The sequence below is a fragment of the Carassius gibelio genome, chromosome B25 (assembly GCF_023724105.1).
Source record: "Carassius gibelio isolate Cgi1373 ecotype wild population from Czech Republic chromosome B25, carGib1.2-hapl.c, whole genome shotgun sequence".
Classification (NCBI taxonomy): domain Eukaryota; kingdom Metazoa; phylum Chordata; class Actinopteri; order Cypriniformes; family Cyprinidae; genus Carassius; species Carassius gibelio.
The window spans coordinates 14,067,089-14,088,503 of record NC_068420.1 but is presented as its reverse complement, the minus strand read 5'-3'; the positions used below and the strand labels follow the sequence as shown (position 1 = coordinate 14,088,503).

The 21,415-nt window shown below is 37.5% G+C and overlaps 1 protein-coding gene across 1 annotated transcript in view; it reads right to left on the bottom strand.

The window, feature by feature from the left end:
- The window catches only part of arid3b (AT rich interactive domain 3B (BRIGHT-like)), a 29,829-nt gene extending 9,249 nt beyond the window's left edge, over positions 1-20,580 (bottom strand). The window contains exons 1-4 of the mRNA XM_052597795.1: positions 20,226-20,580; positions 18,078-18,752; positions 5,289-5,363; positions 4,229-4,301 (exon numbers count right to left, since the gene is read on the bottom strand). Coding sequence (XP_052453755.1) covers positions 4,229-4,301; positions 5,289-5,363; positions 18,078-18,752; positions 20,226-20,261 — 859 coding nt within the window. The 5' untranslated portion in view covers positions 20,262-20,580. The remainder of the gene's footprint in view (positions 1-4,228; positions 4,302-5,288; positions 5,364-18,077; positions 18,753-20,225) is intronic.
- Between the last annotated feature and the right edge of the window lie 835 nt (positions 20,581-21,415).

Genomic DNA, 21,415 nt, shown 5'->3' with positions numbered 1-21,415 from the left:
AAAACAGACCGATATATATATACACACACACAGAGTAGTTTTTTATACACATGCAGCCTATGTTTATGAGTGAATCTATATTTACATAACATATAATTTTATATATAATTATCATAATGTATATGTACATATTTAACTATGTATAATATGTTCAACCACAACACCCTTGACAGTCAAATCATAACAAACAGGGAATCGGAGTCATTTTTCATCTTCTTTGGCAATAAGCACTTTCTACTGTTGTATAAAATATTCTTGTTTCCTCCGACAACTCTAAAAACACAAGCCTATTTGCAGCCTTGACTCAAAGTGAACTAAACTTCATATTGGCTCACAGAGAAAACTCTTATTTTTGCGAATATAAATAAATACAATATATATTATATTCTATATAGCTTGCCTATCCAACAAGCCACTGGGTCGTAATTCAGCTGGATTTAACACCGCACAAGGAATTTGCTGTCATGCTTGATTTAGTGCATTTGATTAAGACTTCAACATGTTTACTGGTTTAGAGGGGCGATGTCTCCTTACCACTAAGCCATAAAAACAAACAGATCGAGGGCTCAGGGCAAGACTGCGTTCCTCTGGGGGACAGTGAACATTGACGCAAAGAGAAAGGGATCAGGAAAGAGTTTTTGGGGATCTTCCTGACTCTCCCAGATAAATCTGTAGTCGGTGGTCATAAAAGGACAGAGGCGCTCGGTTGGGAAAAGAGCAGCCCACTTCAAACCCAGGATGTCATAAACATGCTTGAGGAGAGTAACAAGCCTCAGGAGTGACGAGACAAATGCTCCAAACAGGACATGCCACACTAATGAAGTCACACAATAGAGGCCGTGCTCACATATAACCTCGTACCTGCTGACTATAGGAAACACAGCAGCACTTCTATCACAGCTGTTCACCATGTCAACGATAAATTCAACTGGACGACACATGCTCTTAGTCATAATTCAAAACTGTCCTTTGTTACCACTGAGAAGCTACAAACATTGGCAACAAAATGAGCCAGTTAAATAATTCAACAAAGGGTCAGGTGATGACTTCGGAAGCGTGTTCGACAGATGCGTTTATGAAACCATTATATGCTACTTTTGGAAACTCATGGCCATTTTTGTATATTTGGTACAGTAACATCTAATTTTTGGCATACATCAATATCATAATAAAAATGTAAAAAACGGCAATAAAAAAACGTATTCAAAAAGCTTAATTAAAAGTCAGTACTGATAAACTGATCATTGTCATGTTTTGAACAAAAAAACTAATTAAATAAAAATAAATGCTATGCTATAAATGTACAGTATTAAAAATATATAATAGTTCATTTTGGGATTTGTGCAGTATGGCAAGGTATATAGAATATATCAAATATGGACCGATATGATTGAATATAAAAATATGACGACCCTTTCTGATTCAGCTGATAATATGCAAATAATGATATCACTATTTTGAATCCGTTTTTATTTTTCTATTGTTATTTTGTGTGTTTTTGTCTTTTTTAGCATACATCTATATAGTTTATGTTTATTTCAACTTTAGTTATTTAAGTTGTAATTTTACCCTGGCAACTAGCTGACATTTATTTTTTTTATAATATAAAATATATATATATATTTTTTTGTTTTAAGTTTAGTTTCAGTTTAGCTCAGTATATAATATAATAATCATGATATTATCCAATAACTGATAAAGCACCAGTATATTGCACATCCCTAATGCCAAGAACCTTGGACATTTTTAAAGATCTGATTACACATGCAAATTAAAACAGTTTGTAAGGCTAAATAACTATGACTTGCCATGAAAACAGTTTCCCCCCCGTTTTTTATTCTTATAATGATGATGATAACAACTCCATTCATATTGCCAACAAGTAAATAAACAAGTCACATTTAGGTTGTATTGTACAGATTTTACCATGATTTTATCAATTCCCTTCATGTTTTAGTAAGATTAATAAATCTAGAGTATCTACTACAGCATAAGCATTCTTACATTGTTCTATAAAAAAGTCTTATACTTTCTCCATTTTTAAACTTGGGTTGGTGCAGAACTTTTCTAGCCAGTTTTCTGATCTCCCTTAACTTATTACGCCCCCTCTTCTCTTTCTCTGCTCATCTTGTCATCATTTCCTCTCATCCATGCAATCCCCTCCCCATCCCACTGTTATTCAGCAGTCACTCCATTGTCTTTGCTTTTCTACTGTCTGTCATTCTTCTAATATCAAAGGTGGGGCCCTGAGTTTTAGGGTCTCATTAATCTTCAGAAGAGGGACAGGGGCCCCTTAATCCACCTCAGCCACCCTCTATCTGATCCCCCCAGGCCTCAAGCAAGTCGCCCCCCTCGCAGCCCCCAATCAACACACACACACACACACCCCGAACATCCCCTCACAAAACTCCCCTGCAGCCACTGCTCCTGTCCTCCTCCCATCTTATCGGGTTTCAAGGCCTCTGATGTGGACAATACACAGGGCAGAGGCACACTTTTATAGGTATGTGTAAAATTGAAAGATCAAAGTATTATATATATATATATATATATATATATATATATATATATATATATATATATATATATATATATATATATATATATATATATACACACACACACACAAACTTAAGAGCAGAAAGCAGACGTGTGAAGCTTATAGTTCTTTACTTAATGACTATAAATAATCACTTATATAAATAATTCTGTTATATTGTGCATTATGTAAACAGTAATGTTGTTCTCATAATTTCTAGTGCCATTTTAGAATTTTAGCCATTACTTTGTTACGTCTAAACCCACATTAACAATGTTTGTCTTGTGGCTTTATTATTTGAATAGCGAGTATTTTAACATTGACAAATTGGCCCCATTACATCAAATATATGGGCTTCACTGCAACCCAAATTTTTACTTTTATTTTTAATTAAAGAAAAGGGAATTAAAGTGCTTAATTTGTATTGAACCTGGAATATTACGTTAAACATACCATAATAAGGCCACCAACAAACTTATTTCGGACAACAGATACCAAAAAACACGTCTAAAGCAAATAAAGGCACCACACTGGAAGTTTTTTTGTGTGTGTGTGTGTGGTGCTGAAATAAACTAGTGGTTGGCCAACATTTGCCTTTTTTTTTATTATTATTATCAGCATCGGTCTTTAATATTTTAACAGTTTGGCTTTGAAGTGTTGGAAATTAATTATGTCAACAGCACCAGAACTTTTATTTTGACAGGATCTCCCGCTCTCCCTTTTGTTTAACAGTTCAGTTTCCGAAGACAAAATGTTAAACAAAGAAAAAAGATCTTAATTCAAATAAATTTAAATGAATAATGAAATATTTCTAATTCATTCAATTAAAATAGAAACATTTTTACCATTTTATTGCCGCAACGGTTATTTACTGGTATATCATCTTAAAATTAAATGGTGTGGTATACACCGGTATTATTGTCCCCCCTGCTCTCGGAGATATTAGATTTGACATCAATCCTTAAAATATCCATATTGGTGGACCACTACAATAAAGAGAAGTAGAACAAGAGATGCTAGTTAGCTAGTCATCTTTTCAGACCAACACCAGACAACCGAAACAACAAAACAAACATCTGGTCTCGGAGTATAAACTGCTCGAAATCTACAGAAAAGCAGCTACTCATCCCGCACACTGAAGCACTTTCAACACTTGAAAAACACCCAACCGTCACCCACAGAAGTCATTTTCACACACTCCATCAGTCAGAAAAAACATCATTAATCATGGCTGAGAGGACCTCCGTGACGGACATTTGGTAAGATCACACTGCTCCCCATCCCCCGCCCATCACCTAGTCTCAGCTGACAACCCCACTTACACACACTAGTAGGTGGTACAGGGGTTTGATGCTAGACCAACACAAACAGCTCTCCATCTGGTTGAGTTTAAACCCGTGGTATGGGGTTAATAGCCCCGTCAAGCTGTGTCGCTGAGAGCTTAGTCTTAGTCGGATGACGGTGTCAGGCCCATCTTTCTGTCACAGTATGCTAATCTGAGACCGGGGACATATGATTCCACTTACCTAAGAGGGCCGTCTCCTGGCTAGGTGAAGGTGTGCGATTAAACCATCATTGTCAAAGAGCAACGCTAAAGTGGATTCAATTATTCCTACAGACACTTGTCCTATAAAAGACAAGATGGGAGGAAATTCCTGTTTGAAATAGGATTCATAAAGCCAGTCCTACCTCGTTTCTGCATGTATGTAAAAAGGTCGTCGAGGAACTCCTTCCGATTTGGGTCATTGTCCAGTTCGTAAAGCTTTAAGGAAAATTGTGAAGAATTAATCATTGTAACCTCCTTTAGGTCAGCTCTATTTTAAACAAAGCTATTGTTCTTAAGGCTGAACAAAAGTCAATAAAACAATTTAATATACTAATGTATATCAATGTAAGGGCTGTCAATTTGTTAATGTTTGTGATTAAATATAATACTGTTATAATACCGTTACCTTTACTGGTAATTTATTCATAAATACCACAATGGCATATTGAAAGTAAAGTCATCTGCTCTTACTGCATGGTATTTATTTAGATATAGTTGTTCAAAAGTTTGCTAATTTAAAAAAAAAAAAAAAAATTTATACTTTTATACAGCAAAGATGAACTAAAGTGATCAAAAGTGACAGTAAACATTAGTAATGTTATGAAAAAAAAATGTTTCTAGTCATCAAAACTAACTAATATATATATATATATATATATATATATATATATATATATATATATATATATATATATAAATATATTATTATATATTAATATATATACTTGTTTTAAGTACTGATAATAAGAAATGTTTCTCTTAAGCATCAAATCAGCATATTAAAATGATTTCTGAAGGATAATGTGACTGAAGACTTGAGTAATGATGCTGAAAATTCACCACTGATCACAGGAACAAATACATTTTAAAAAATGCATCAAAATAGAAATATTTATCATTTTTCACAATATTGCTATTACTGTATTTTGTATTAAAAAAAAACGACTTTGTTGCAGCATAATCTAATAATTTATCCTAACTTTTGAACAATCAAGTACAAATATTCTGTAATGTGTCAGACATGTTTGTCTTTCTTTAAAAATGACCTTGATAAGCCAATTAATTGTGATTAAAAAAATAAAACTCACAGCCCCTTACTATACAAAACGCACTGTAAAATTAATAACTCCGTAAAACTGTGTTAGTGTGTCACAGACAAAATGTGGAATGACTAAATGAGCATTGCTTAGAAACAATGTTTACCTTGGCAAAGTCTCTGGAGGCCTCTCCTCGGCTTCTCCCACCCTCGCCTTCCTCGTTCCAACTCGAATTTCCATTCTACGAGAAAAGAGAGAAAAACAATTATCAAAACAACGTGACAGGAGAGGATGACTTTGGGGGCCACTGTTTGAAAGGACAGACTAGAAAGTGAGTTATTGGGTGTCGGGAGTCAAGATGCACAAACAGGCTCCTGTCTGCATGTCAGGGAGGCGGTCCTTAACACTAACCTCTGAACTCCAAGGGTCTTCCTCGTGTGAACATGAAGGGGTACAGAGCTGATGGCTGGGTGACAGTGGACAGACGCTACAAGGAAAGTACAAATGTACCATATCCAAACTTTTGAAAATTTCTGGCTGATGATTACTTTAAGGTTATAACTAAAAAAAAAACGTAAAAATAAATAAATAAATATAATAATAATAATAATAATAATAATAATAATAATATTTAAAAAAACTATGCAAGTAAATTTAGGCATCACAACAATGTATACTATGATTTTTTTTTAGATTTGCTAATAATAGATAAATTAAATAATTCGTGTTTTTAATTATTAATTTTTAAATTTAAATATAGAGAAAATGAGATTGAACAATTTAATATTCAACAGTCTGATAAAAAAATGAATAATTAATTGAAGTGCATCTAATATCTAGGTGATATCAAATTAAAAACAATTATAAAACAATGAGTGATATTAAAATTCCATTAAATTCTAAAAAGAAACTAATAAAAATGCATTTGAATTAAAGCTGCGGTAGGGAACTTTTGACGCTCTAGCGGTTAATAAACAGAACTGCTTGCGTCTTGCGGAAGAACATTGTAGCCGGAGCTACTTCTCTCTGTTTATGTCTATGAAGAATCACAAAGGTACTGGGTTACTCCTCCGCGGTACCCCCGAAGCAATCTAAAATAGTCTGAATATAAACACTTATTATAGGTGCACCCCAGTGATTCAGGACAAGCTAAAAACACGGTTTGGAAAATGGATTCATGGTGTACTCGCTTATTATATGCATTTTTCTACATTTTGAACACAAACAAAGTTACGGACTGCAGCTCTGATTGGTTGTTTCTTACCGGGAGCGGATGGCTTTCTGCAAATGGCAATAGGACCACTGGGAGGAGCCAGAGGAGCTTGATTTTTTCACAGATTATCGGTCTCATATTCTACTGTCAGGACATAATGACAGGTTTAACAAATATGTAAAAAATATATCATTTACAAAAGTTCCCTACTGCAGCTTTAAATACAAAAGTATGAATAAATACATAAAGGTTACATTAACAGTGGTAATTTAGTAATCTTTATCAGTGATTTTAAAGAACAGTGTTACGTGAGTGTTAGATTATCGAAACATAATGGAGCAAACAAGCATGCAAAAAATACCCAATACTGGCTAATATAATCCAATATAAACTGACATACATTTAATATGGTGCAATAATGATCAATTTAAAATTTCAATTATCAGCCAAAAGCCAATGTTACTGATACATTCATATATCTCTAGTATTAAGAAAGATGCTTTGTTTTCAGCTCATATGCTTGAAGACAATCAGTTTGAGCACTGCGCCACCCTTGTTACCCAGAGGCCCTGACCACAAAACTGTTATAAAATCTAATAGTCCCCCTGTGCACATGCCCTGTGCTTGACTACAAGTTACCCACCGCGGCTCCAGTATTCATTTACGCAGAGTCTGAAAGGAAAAGGCAGAGTGGCAATAAAGCAGTTTATAGGACTCATCCACCACCCCACTCTTTAATATGCTAAGTGAATCACAGCTGGGTAAGAGAGCGATCTACAGCCGGGCCCTCTTCACGTTTACAGCAAACACACACCAGCTGGGCCCAGGAGCGGGAACCCGGCAGGGGATCAACTGCGGTGGGCATCCATGCTGTGTGGCATTGTGATGTGTCAAGTGAATGACCGTCTACAGTAAAACCTTGAGGAAATCTCAAAACAACAAGCATTTGTGTATTTGAATTCTATTATAGAAGGATTATGAGAAACATGGACATCTTCGGTGCATGCGTCAATTCAAATGGCATCAACACGCAAGCCAAACGCATAACATTATCCTACACTGAAGACATTTACAAGAACTGTGCAAGCTGTTACCAGGCTTACAGGTCAGGCTTTGGCCTTACTAATCATATTAAGGGAGAACTGATTGGCTAGTGGCCAAATTAGCTGAGAAGAGGAAGCAGATGACCATCTGGGTCACCCGAAGGAAATGAAAGCCCCTTCCCCCATATTAATTCGACAGAAACCACTGCCCTAGCTGACCACGGCAAATAATGACTTGGGTGGGAGGAACAAACACATGGCTTGTCTAGTGTTTGTCACATCTGAATGTGGCAAATAATGACTTGGGCTGAAAGGACGGACACAATATTCAACTCTACACTCTTAAAAATGAGTGTTCCAAAGGAATTGTTGCAGTGATACCAAAGAATAATTATTTTGGACTAATCTAAAAACCTTTGAGTTAAGAGTTCTTAAAAGAACCATGAACATTCTAAAAATCTAAAGAACCTTATTCCACTATAAAGAACCTTTTGTGCAAAGAAAGGGTTTCACAGATGTTGAAGGTTCTTCATGGAACCTTCGACGCCAATAAAGAACCTTCATTTGTAGGAGCGCATCTCATGAAAACACATTTAGTGAAAATAATCAATATGGGTGGAAAACACAACATTAGTACCAGATAAGTGATATCCTAACAAAAGAGCCCAAACAGAGATCTTCTAATGTGAATACAGTCTGCCATTGAGAAACCAGAGACATTAAGTCAACAGGCAGTAATGCTATAACAGGGTGGGCTTCCCAAAGTGCTGTCATCACCTAGATGAGATTGTTCAACTGAGATGAAACAGTTACCTCCCCTACCAAGCAGACCTCTTTGGGTGTTAATGCAAATATACCAGTATGCTGATAGGAATGGGTGGTAACTGCATTTTGATAAGTTAGAGATCATGCTGTGTGGAGCAGTTTTGTCTTTGGCACTCACCATGAGTCACTATTCAGTTGAGGCACTTAGGTTGTTTGATTTCTTCTTAAAGGATTCTTTTACAACAGGGTTGGGCAGTATGACTGTATGTAAAGATTATGCTATATTGTATAACTGTGGTGCAAATATGTAAGGACTAGGGGAAAAATGATAGCCTGCTCTTCAAATGGTGCAACGGACCACACTATCAGCGCTTTCAGCTTTATTAGGAGCAACTTTGTTTTAATGCATGTCATGCATTTAGTGTAAATGTAGGTCTTTTAGAGTCACTTAGTAACATTGCAAAACTCCAAATCATACAATTGATCTAAGGTTTGGCTAGAAGCAAACAAACAAAACAGATAAAAAAAAATAATAAATATGGTAAAACAAAAGGTACACTCAAGTTAACCACATAAAACTGAACCAAAACAAGTTTGCAGAAAAAAAAGTTAAAAAAAAATAAAAAAATACATATCATAAAAAAGGCAAAGCAAAATCAAAGAAATTCCCAAAACGACAACAAAAAATAAAACTAGAAATAAAAAAAGACAGAGGCACTCAATTTCCCAAAATAAAAACAAATTGCAAAATAAAACCACCAAGAAAAACTAATTTAAAAATAGCTCAACCAAGTCCTAAATAAAGAAAATGTATGTCCAAGCACCACACAGCCATTGGATTTTCAACAACACTGCAGCTGCTCCATAGGCGACAGCACAGAACAGCACCATGGGGGATGGCCTGGATCTTTAATCCAAATCAAATAATTAGGTCTCCACTGCCAAAAGTCACAGTCTCGCTTATTGGGCTCCTTGCTGTGCCAGGAGAAACTGAGGCTGGGGAGGGAATAGATTGGAGACTTTTATCCCTGGGAATTGTAAAAGATCCATTAAAGGGGGGGTGAAATGCTCGTTTTCACTCAATATCCTGTTAATCTTGAGTACCTATAGAGTAGTACTGCATCCTTCATAACTCCAAAAAGTCTTTAGTTTTATTATATTCATAAGAGAAAGATAGTCTGTACCGTTTTTTTCCGGAAAAACACGAGCGTCTGTAGGCGTGACGTGTGGGCAGAGCTAAAGAATCACGAGAGCCAGTAGGCTTTTGCGCTGATAGCGTTTGGAAGCTTGAGGACAAAACAAACCAAAAACAAACCATGGCTAACAGTCAGATTCAGCGTATATTTATGATCCAGAATCAGATCCAGAGGCTGAAATTTAACAAGAGCAGCAGCAACAACAGCGTCTCTATGTGGTATGTACTGAAACTGTATATATATCTGCTTAGCGGTTTTGGAAAATGATTAAGTTCCATTTTGTCGTTTTTTTTTTTTTTAAGCTGTACATGTGGAAAGTGCAGTTTGATGACAACATCGCATGTTGTTTACTTGATGTGCTTACGCGCCGATAGCTAAGTTAACAACACAGAGATATTTGAAGCAGTTTTACTCACCGCCCGCGGTTCCAACACACGATTGTGACCCTTTTTCGTTGGGACTGCATTATCCTTAAGAAATAAACAATGTGCAAATCCGTCGTCAAACTGGGCCTTGTTTGTTTTGCATCTTCGAAATGCAGGGGAACAAACACAAACACTTGCACAACTCCGTTGATGCTCTGTAAAAATAAACTCCATCCACTGGTCCCTTAATGCTGTTTCTCTTTAGGTCATCTGTGCAGGGTTGTCTTGCCCTGGCAACCAAAAACACACTCCTTTTGTGACATTTCACGACGCTCTTGCTTTGATCAGTGAAGTCTGTTGTGCTCTCAGTGCTGTGCTATACAGGAGCGCGCGCTCTTCCGGCAGAAGTGCCTCAGGACCCATATAAGGAAATTCCGCTCCATCTAACGTCACACAGAGCCATACTCGAAAAAAACTTTCCAAAACTTGTGACAAACCGGAAGGAGTATTTTTGGAACAGAAATACTCCTTCAATCATACAACTTAATTTTTGAAACTTTGTCCATGTTTAGCATGGGAATCCAACTCTTTAACAGTGTAAAAAACTCAGTATGCATGAAATAGCATTTCACCCCCCCTTTAAGAGCAATTTGTGGTTGTATGCCACACTACGCTAAGTGATCCTTTAAGGTGTGCGGCTGTCCAGTCTCTCACAATAAGAAGTCCACTTCGGGAAAAGTCAGCAAAATGTGCAGCCTGAGCAACTGTGTGCAGGAAATAGAGTAGTTTACTACAAAAGGAGGCAGATAAAAAAAAAAAAAAAAAAAAAACTAACAACAGACAAAGTAGCTTTATTAGGCCTTGTTGGTTGACATAGCCCTTTGAACAATACAAATGGCACATAGTTGAGAAAAGCCAAAAGGGAGACAAAAAGGCCCAAAGCCAGGGCCTGTAACTGCTTGTCCAAATCCTTGAACATCCTGCAAAGGCCTGAGGCAGAGTTCACATCCATTATCTTTGTCCTGACTGGGTGCTACATGAGAAAACAGATTGTCTTTCAAACAAATGGACACAGGTGTGAAGATCTCAGTCCACCATGGCTTTGTCTCAGTATCGGAACGTTTGGAAAGTTAGGAACTGAAGGAGGACTGATGCAGTCCTACGCAGGTTTTCTACTTAATTTAACAACTTTAAAATGCCAATAATCCCTCAAAAATTTGATTTGGGGCCTTTCAGGTTCAGAGCATGATATTATTTGCACGTTTATAACACTTTCCAATTCTTGCATTCTGTCTACCTTTGTACAACACATTCATTAATGTACTCAAACTGGACTAACAAAACTGCTGCATTTCATAAAAAAAAAAAAGTATAAAAAAAAAAAAAACTAGTGGTTGGCTGCTATCAGCGTTAATGTGCTGCGTTAATGTGAGACTCTTGTCGGGCGAGTTGGGTTGGGAGCTGGGTCTTTACTACACAAGCTATGATGACTTTCATCTTGATATTTTAGCGCAGATTTATACCTAGCCGAATTGCACTGTAGGAGGCGAGAAAGAATCTTCGAACCTGTGTGTATGCCTACAGTGAAATAAATTACCACATTAAACTTGACATGCTAACATGGATACAGCTAAAATGCTGCCAGGTTTGCTTCAGGGAATTTTTTTTAAAGAAGCTTCCCAATGGAAACCTCAACAATACTCATGCCTGTTTCACACATACTCCGTCTGCAGTGCGTTTGCAGTCCGTGTGCATCACATGCATGCCGTCCAGTAGCAGCACGGACTCATACTCATTGTGCTTTCACACAGGACGCGTTTGCAGTCCGCTACTTGGTACGTGAACGATTGCTGCACTGCTGCAGCACCACTACTGGAACGCACTGATGGATCGCAACCGCGTGAACGCTGGAATCCGTTAACATGGGTGCGTAAAAAATAACAAAACACATTCGCACTGCAGATGGATTATGTGTAAAAACAGACGTAAGGTTGTTTGCACCTTGTGCAATGTGGAATTAGTTTACAGCTTTCTCAAGCACTTGAGAAAGCACCTTGTGATGTATTTTGGAAACAGGAGATGAGCCCCTGGCCTAATGCACTACCTGAAAAAAATCGCTTGTAGAGACTGCATTTTCAAACAAAACAAAGACACAAAGAACACAATGAAACCAAGAACAAAAATAAAACTGAAAAAACAAAATAAACAAGGGGCTATATATATATATATATATATATATATATATATATATATATATATAAAAAGGGTGCTTAAATTTACCAAAACTAAATACGTAAATAAATAGATAGTGATGGTCAAGTTATAAAAATACAAATGATGAAATAAACAGGAATAACAAAACATAAAATAATGTTACTGATAGCCCAAAATGTACTTTTAAACAATATTTAAACACGTTTTTATTGATGACAAAAAATCTCACTTTTAACCCCGCTGGGTTATGGGTAGGTATGCATTTTTTTAGCACTTGATTTCTTCCTAGGTGTGCTTGAAATTCCACATTCTAGTGACACTGATAAATAGATACTGTGTGATGATAAAGCCCTAAGCCTCTTTTGATAAAACGAAGGCTGTGAAAAACCTCCGGCGAGTCGGGACAGGTTTTGGGGGGTTGGGGACAAACATTCTACACTTGTTAAGAGGTATAGGAAATGGACGGACAAATAAGAAAACACCCCTCCCCTTCCCCATATACCTTTCTGGTTGATTACCATTCCCCCCTCCATTACTTGCTTCTGTTACATTTGGTGAAATGGACTAGAAACGGTCACAAATCATAGGACGGCTACGATGAAGACACTCCCTCTATTCTCCTTTTATGCACAGGCCCCTAATGGGAATTCTCACCATTTGAAGAAAAGAAACTCTAATTCCACTTGGAATGTTTCCTTTGGGTGGGGCTGGACAAACTAGACGCAGACGCCAGCCCCTCACCAACCTCACATTCTTGCCTCTGGCCTTTTTAAAGATTTTTACAATCAAATGCCTCCTATTCAAGGGTTAGAGTTACCACTCGACCAGATAGTTCACACTGCACTGAAAAACGGGAAGGACGAAGTGGCACCAAAACAAGGCTATAAAACATCCATATGACAGCTCGCAACTCAAATAAACAATGGTTTATCATGGAATTGGCCTGTCGAGATGATATTCTTAAGAGCAAAGACCAACACTAATTGAATCTGCGCTGATCTATCGCACAGATGGGCTGCACTTCGAGCTGACGCCAGCGATCAGATCATCATAGGACCCAGGAGAGTCGTCCGACTGAAACTTCTCCATCAAGATGGACCACCGAGCACTGTCAAAGCTACCAGAGAAAGACTGACATACCTCGCTAGCACATTAACACCCATAACGTTCAAGAGAAATAAGCTAATAATACGCACCAGATGTCGTGCTAACATTTGGAGCGCACGTACAAATGTGAGGCCGCCGGGTCATTGATAATTTATATGGAAAATCATTCCACTGCCACAGCAAACCCTGATATAATAAGAATTGATTGCTACCGGCTGGAGTGTACCGTTGGCGTGGGGGTGAAATGTTGTCAAGGTGATGCTGACAGTTAAATAATGCAAAAGAGTTCGACAAACAAGATTGCTCCCGAACCCAAGGACAAATTTCCTGTTGTTTGTTTAGAAACAAGCTCTTTTGGGGGAAGGGAGAACATTAAGAGTGTGCCATCGAAAGCACTTTTGTCTTTGTTTATTCGTACACATGACTTTTGGCATAGCAAATGTAAAGAAGACAATATAACTCAATCCATGTTGGGTACACAAGGTTTTCATAGCCTTAGAAGAACTATTTTTGGATCTCCAAAAAACCTTTCAGTGAACAGTTCTTAAAATAATTTTTCTAAACATCTAAATAACATTTTACATAATAAAGAACCTTTTGTGCAATCCACAAGTCCTTTATTGGGATCAACAGTTCAATGAAAAGCCTTTAACATCCATGGAACCTTTCCATTCCACAAAAGGTTATTTTGTGGAATCACTATGAAAATACATTTTTGGAACCTTTATTTTTAATAATGCATGATCCTTCATGAAACCATTAATGCCTAAAAAGAATCTTTATTTTTTGCAGAAATGCAATGGGAGGCTTCAAAGGTCATCATACTCTCCAAATGGGAGGTCGTAACACAAGGCACATGCATGCACCGACGTCAACTGAGACTGATTAAAACTCCATTAATCACCCTAGATTACCATGCCGGGCTCCCTAAAAAGGGCATTGTGTCAGCTACCGCTAAAAATGCTAGGTTTAAAGGGCGCCGAGCTATCTGGACTGGCCTCAGCCACGTGTTCAATGAGAAGTTTAATGGCGGCCATTTGACCTCCTCATTGACTTGAGAGATGATTTATTGAATTCAACACTAGTAAACCTGAAAAACAAATCAGCAACAACCCAAAACTCAACTGTTCAAGCACAGGAAGTAGAAATAATGTTCCCTAGCCAAACATCCCCATCCATGGGCCTCCCTGAAAAGTCCTTCTTCTTGAAGATTCTAAACAAAGCTGGCGTGAACGTCCTTTATCTGCAAACTGCCAAGTAATTCCCCCGTTCGCTAAGATTATGAGTAAACACTTTACAACTTTCCACCCGATTACTGCGCTTTTACCAAAGGTGTTTACTGATTGACTGAGACTTATCCATTTAAAGTGTGAAAAGCTTTAAAAAGACAACCCCCAACCCTCATCATTAAAAAAAGCCATTTGTGGCATCTGTTCTCTTTTGTGCAGTCAGTGCCATCAAACCAGTCTCTTCACATCCCCCCCACCCTGCAATCTGATACTGTTACCACAGAGAGCATCATTAAATACTAAAGGACAGAAATAAAGACGGGTGGGACCAAAAAAAAAAACCCACAAAAAAAAAAAACCCACAAAAAAAAAAAAGAAAGAGGGTGGGGTGGGATTGAAGCCCCTCAAGCTGTAAAACCTTGCTTAAAGAATCCTGTTTTTGTTTTTGTGCATTTAAATTCAACCAAAAATCCTAAAAAAATAAATCTAATTAAAAAAAAAAAAAAAGTGAATCAGATTCAGCAATTTAAAGTAACTGAAGTTTATTATTTTTAATAAAATATTTCAGTTCCATGGATTAAACCTGGTTGTTTAAATTATTTATTTAAATTTTTATGATGTATTTTATTTTCCTCACAAAACATGTAAAAAAACGAAAAAAGAAATGACACTTCTCATAGAGACAATTACCACATGCAGGAGCAATAATTACTTTTAGAACAGTTAAGCACATTTCACACTGTAATTTCCATTACTATTGCACACCTGACATTTTACTTTCATTTTTCCCCCCAATGATTCTCTTTACCGCTTAAGTAATATTTGTTTCCATTAATCAGCATAAAGGCAGTAAAATTCTACCATTATTCATTGTTTTAATTTATTTTAATAACTTTTTTTTACAGTAATAAAGATGACTATTTATCTATATATACACATTTTTTATTTTTTGCCTGACAGTAACAAATTAAGAGAGAATTGTGCTTAATTTTCATAGAAATCATGTGAAAATTTTGAATAGCTAATAATACATTGTATGGGGCAAAATTATAGTTTTTCTTTTATGCCAAAAATCATTACGATATTAAGTAAAGATCATGTTCCATGAAGATATTTTGTACATTTCCTACCATAAATAAATCAAACCTTAATTTTGCATTGCTAAGAACTTAATTTGGACCAAATTAAATGCAATTTTCTCAATAACTTATTCTTTCATTATTCATGATTTTTTTGCACCCTCAGATTCCAGATTTTCAAATAGACGTATCCTGACCAAATAATGGCTGATCCTAACAAACAATACATCAATGGAAAGCTTATTTATTCAACTGCCAAATGATGTATAAATCTCAATAAAAAAAAAAACAGGACCCTTATGCCTGGTTTCGCGGTCCACGTATACAATGTTATATTTTTCCTTTTGATTTTGGAGCAACCTGGATATTTTCTTGACCAATTTTTGTGAAAATCACCCTCTAAAATACACTCACCGTGAAGTGACTCAATAAAGCTCATTCACTAAACCATTTCCTCTTAGTAATGAGGTATAAGTCCAACCGTCAGCCTTTTCAGAGCACTGAATCTCCCATTGTCTCCAATACACTTGGACAAGCCTATATTTGAAAAGCAGTATACAAGTCCTCAGACCATCACCCTCTATAAATACACATATAATGACATGTGTGTGATGACAACATCACACACCTGCCTGTCAACACACAACCTTCCCAAACATCACCATAGGTTTACAGACTGTTGCTTGTAGTTTCTGATCTACCGCACATAAAACAGCTCTGAACATGTTTGATGTCAGTAACAGTTGATAAAACCATGTTAGATGTTTTGCGTAAAAACACACGGTCACAACATCGAAGACAGCAACACTTACGGAATAAAATGGATGCACTGCTAAACGGCGCTTTGGGGGTTTCGAGATATATATGCATGCATGCATGCGTGTTGTATTATTCAACACATGTATGGTAAATGGGCTTTGATTGAAAGCATGCAAAATAAAGCACTAAAGGAAGCCATAAGAGTGAGCGTATGAAATTAGAGCAATCCATTTTGCCCTGATTGATCGATCACTCAAGCGCAGCTGAGAAAACAAAGAGCTCAAACCTGAGGCAACTAAAATGGATGACAGCACTACAGGGAAATGTCTCTCTCCATATTAAACCCACAGAGACGGTCTTCTGAAAGACGGCTTCATCCTATCGTGATTATTGCCAAATCTGTACGAATTACCATTTTCTGTCAAACACTAAATTATATTTTGACAAATGTCCCATGTCCAACTTTGGACACCATTGACTTCCATTATATGGAGACAAAATGTTGAAGTCATTTCAAGAAATGTCGTCTTCTGTGTTCATACAGGTTTGGAACAACATGAGGGTGAGTAATTATGGCAAAAGTTTCATTTTTAGATTAACAATCCCTTTAAACAAGCTTATTTAAGAGTCCCATGCGCAGTTGACCAGTTTTGACTACCTAAATTGTGGGAAATCTCCATGTGTGAACTGTCAGGGCGGCTCTCCAACAGCACGTGGCGGTAACATTCTGCCTCTTGTATTGCAAGTTGACAGCGTGCCTCTCTGGTCACAGGCCAAGACAGAATTACAGCACAGTGCCAAGAGCTCGCTCTCAAGAAGCACCCAGCGGTAGGGGGAACGAGAGGAAAGTGAGACGGCAGGAAGAAAGAGAGAATGAAAGCGCACTCCTGTTGGGCCGCCTGCCAGAACGCCACACTTCAGGGATATCCAGGGACAAAAGCCTTATGTCAGGACAAAATTCCCTAAAGACTCGGGATGAACAAATGGAGAAATGAACTGACAGAGTCGTAAGAACGTGTCTGAGGGTACAGCTTGGCTCACAGCAGGAGAGTATTGACCATAAGGGAAGAGGAGGACAATAGCTTTAGAAAGAAGCAGAACACAACAAGAAGAGAAAAATCATAGGCCCGGTGTCTTTTGTGAACTTTAGGAGGAATGTGGAGTTCTCGTGCACAAAGAAACTGGATGCAAAATGTTTCTTAAAATCAGCTAAATTTAAAGTAAGTATAACATACTACCATTATAAATATGCAATATTTAGTTTTCTACATTACGGTAATAAAATTAAACATTTTACACCCAATAAAGAATTTGACTTGTATTTCTTTATATTGGGATTATCATTATAATTATGGGTAGTATAGCAAAAGCTACCATCATTAATTAACATTTTAATTTAATAATATAACAGATTTCACATTAATTTAATAATAATAATAATAGCAAATTAAGAATTATTTTTGCATTTTAGGGATGAGAATTAATGGGGATCTCTGCTTAATTTAAGTAAATAACGTCAAAACAGAAAACTTCAATGGTTGGTTTCTTTTCATTAAAGCAAAGGCCAAAAAAAAAAAAAATGTTCTTTTGATTTCGGAGTGATCAGGACATTTTCTTGACGTGTTTTTGTGAAAATCTCAAGTGACTCTAGAAAGCTTATTCACTAAACCCTTCCCACTTATTAAAGAGCTAGAAGTCCAACCCAATTCTTTTGTACACTTTTGGGAGAACACATATTACACATAGTCGATTGCATTTCAGTAAGCCAGGATGAGTCTGTTTTCACATTTTATGAAAAAGACTCTTTACAATCCATTGCATGATGTGGCACTCCTCAAATCAGACAGAGATTAATGAAAATATGCTGCACAGCCAGTTTTGTAGGTCATTAGTGATAAAGTGAGAGTAAACACAATGCCTGCGAATGCCTGTCATACTGAAACCCCTTGAGATTAATGACATGTCATAGAAATATAGACACAAACCTGTTTGAGTGAGTCATCCAGACTCCAATCATTCAGTCCGTTTGGTGTGCTGAAGGATTGTTGGTCGGTAGGAGAGTCGTCAGGCTCGTCTTTCACCTTAGTGGTCGGAGACACGGGATGTTTTTTAGCAGCAGATGACGATGCGGCGTAGACGGGGAACGCATACGGAGGAACTCCGACAGATGCTTGCTGAAGCGCAAGGCTTTGCTTTCGGAGGAACTCCAAGCCTTCACTTTCCTCTTCTTCGCTACCGTCTTCTCCATCCATCATTTCATCATCGTCGTCTTCGTCCCCCTCGGACCCTCTTCCTCTGTCCATCTCATCAGTGGCATCTTCCTCATGTACTTGGTCAGGGCTGGTTTTCATGGGTCCCCTGGCAGCTTGAGGCCCTTGGCCGCCTTTCAATGCTCTGTCTCTGGAGTTTTTGCTGTAGAAATCAGGGGTTAATTGGGAACCCTGAGCTCTGGAGGCCATGATGGCTTGCTGTGCAGCCAGCTGCTGGGCATACAGAATATGGGCTTCCCTGAAGTGTCTCTCCTTGCGCTCCATCTCCAGTTTAGCTTGTTGTTGTCTCTGGAGCTGCTCCATAACCGCCTCCAGTTTGACTCCAGCTGCACCTCCGAAAGCTGCCTGGGAAAAGGCACCAGCCAAACTGCTGTCCTGAGACAAGCTGGGCTGGATTGTGATGGAAAACAAGTAAAATAATTCTGTAAACAAATTTTATAAAAAGCTAACTGCATTTTTCCCACTTATAATAATTATTTACTTTAAGATGAAGAAAGTACAGCACACTCAAGCAAGACAGGTGTGTAATATAATTATAATTAACATTCAAAGGGCTAGTTTGCCATCATTTACTCACCCTCAAAGTTGTTCCAAACCTGAATTAATTTCTTCAGCTGAACATAAAAGATATTTTACAGAATGTGGGTAACCAAACTGTTTTCCTCACACTACAATAGTCAATGGGGACCAGCAACTGTTTACTCACATTATTCAGAACTTCCTGATTTGTATAGACATTTAGCAGAAGAAATAAAATCATACAGGTTTGGAACAATTTCAGGGTGGGGATATTATGACAGAATTTTCATTAAGTGGTAAAAACATACATTTTAATAAATAAACAATTATTTTTTTTAATAACCAAATGTAACGCTTTTAACCGCTGACGCAACACAACTAAAGTGTAAACAAAACAATCTCACCGTTTTTTTTTGGGGGGGGGGGGGGTGAATTATTTTTATTTGAACTAACAGGCATTTAAAATTAAACAACGTGGCTGAGGAATTAAAATGAACTTAATTCGAATCAGATACAAATAGAACACAAATACGCGTAAACAAATAAGCACAACGACATGGCGTAATAATGCAAATTTGTTTAATTTAAATAAAAAACAAATACGTGTAAGCAAATCATCACAACGGACACGGCCGATTGGATTTCAAATTAATGTCACAAAGAATTTTAATTCGCATTAGCAGTATTTATGTGCCAAAAGATTAACGTCGCATTCCGCAGCTCGCTAATAGCCGGGTAGGCCAACCTACCTTTGACCCCCCCACAACAGTCTGGCTAGGAGACCGACCGGATGTCCGGTCAAAACGGCGTGTCGCTTTTCATTTAGTTAAATAATTAATATTTAGCCAAATCCAGTCTATTTATGCCGTAACTTTATAACTAGACAAATCCCATTTTGATAAGTGTGCGCAATAACAGAAGACGTTCAGTTCACAGTCAAATCATGGCTGCCCAAAAGTATGGCGCTCTTCCAAAAAACAATTAAGCTATTAAAAGAGAGAACGAACGCACGACGCAACAAAGTATCGCGTTCTGACGGAAACACTTTTCGAATCCGGCGGTACGCGAATTGGAACTTTAACAACAAATAAAAAAGCGTGAGTTGTATCATCGAAAAAGAATCTTAGAATCATGACGTGTACAATGTGGATTTTTGCTACATATAATAGGCTAGCTTGATCGTTCACACGAAGGTAATTAGAAAAAAACTGACTCAATTGAGTTTCGATCAAATGTTCGTAAATGTATACGGAATATTTTATACACTCGAGGTCTGCGGATTAAATATTACAGTAGCTTATCAATATATTCAACAGGGCTCTGTGCCAGCAGGACGGAACTCACCACTTGCGCTTTGCTGCTACTGGAATTGTCCACCATCACTCTTTTCCTAGATAAACCACCGTGCGTGTTTTACTCAGCGCACCGAGTCCGTGTGCATCCACAAGAACGTGTAATATCCCCTCCGATAGAACGGTAATAAACCTCTCGGTGTTTGCAGAGGAAAAACCACTCGACACTGGGGCCAGCCAAACGGGGAAGCGCCTGACCTCACCTCCCGAACTGCGCGCTGAGGGACTCCCACAGTCCCCTCGACTTTTCCTCCTCCAGCCGGAGCCAAACCCCCCGCACATTAACGCACATTTAAATCCCGCCCCACTGGCTCGTGCAACAAGTTACTACGTTCTTAAGTTTCCCCTTTGCAAGCAACTAAGTAAAATATTTATAGCACAAAAGCCGATAGGAGTTAACATACACTTACGTGGCTGGTTCATGGAACTAATATTAGACTGGCATTTTTTATTTTAGTCTGGAAATTCTGACCCCAACTTAGCCACATGTCATGTTTATAAAAGAAACGGAAATTAACAATTATTAATCGTACGATGAGGAAAACACGTTTTAATCCAACGTTTTTTGTTTTTATTCACTAGGCACGCGCAACGGGTTTACATGTTTTGATTGTGATTTGACTTTTCCATATGATCTAAGTTGAACGCATTCCTGCTGCGCCCTCCACTGGTTCAAAAGTGTTGTAGCGTTTACTTTATAATTATAGCTGGTGTCAAGCAGAAAAACAAAAACGGTTTGCTGTCAACATTATTTTTAATTTAACAGCAGGTGCAGCCATTTTTACATTGAATGTGCGAGACTTCCGGTGTTGGCCGCTTTCCAGATATTTTAGCTGTGCAAAAACAGTCCGTTATTTTGCTCCATTTCATGATGTTAATTAATTATTGTAGTCTAAATCAGAAACATACTGGTTTGTAGGGTAAATGGTTGCACCATTTACTTGACTTTTATAATTCTACTTACCTATAGCTGTTAATCGAACAGAAGTCTCGCAAATTCACAGGTAAAATAGTTCGCTTTTTTATTGAATTACAAATAAAACAATTCAGTACATGTAACAGAAATAGTTTTCCATTTGGAAAGATTAGTAGGATAGATTTTTCACTGTTAAGATTGATTTAAAAAAAAAATGAATACAAGTTTGAAGCAAAGTCTGAGGCATCAGAGTAAACAAGACTGAG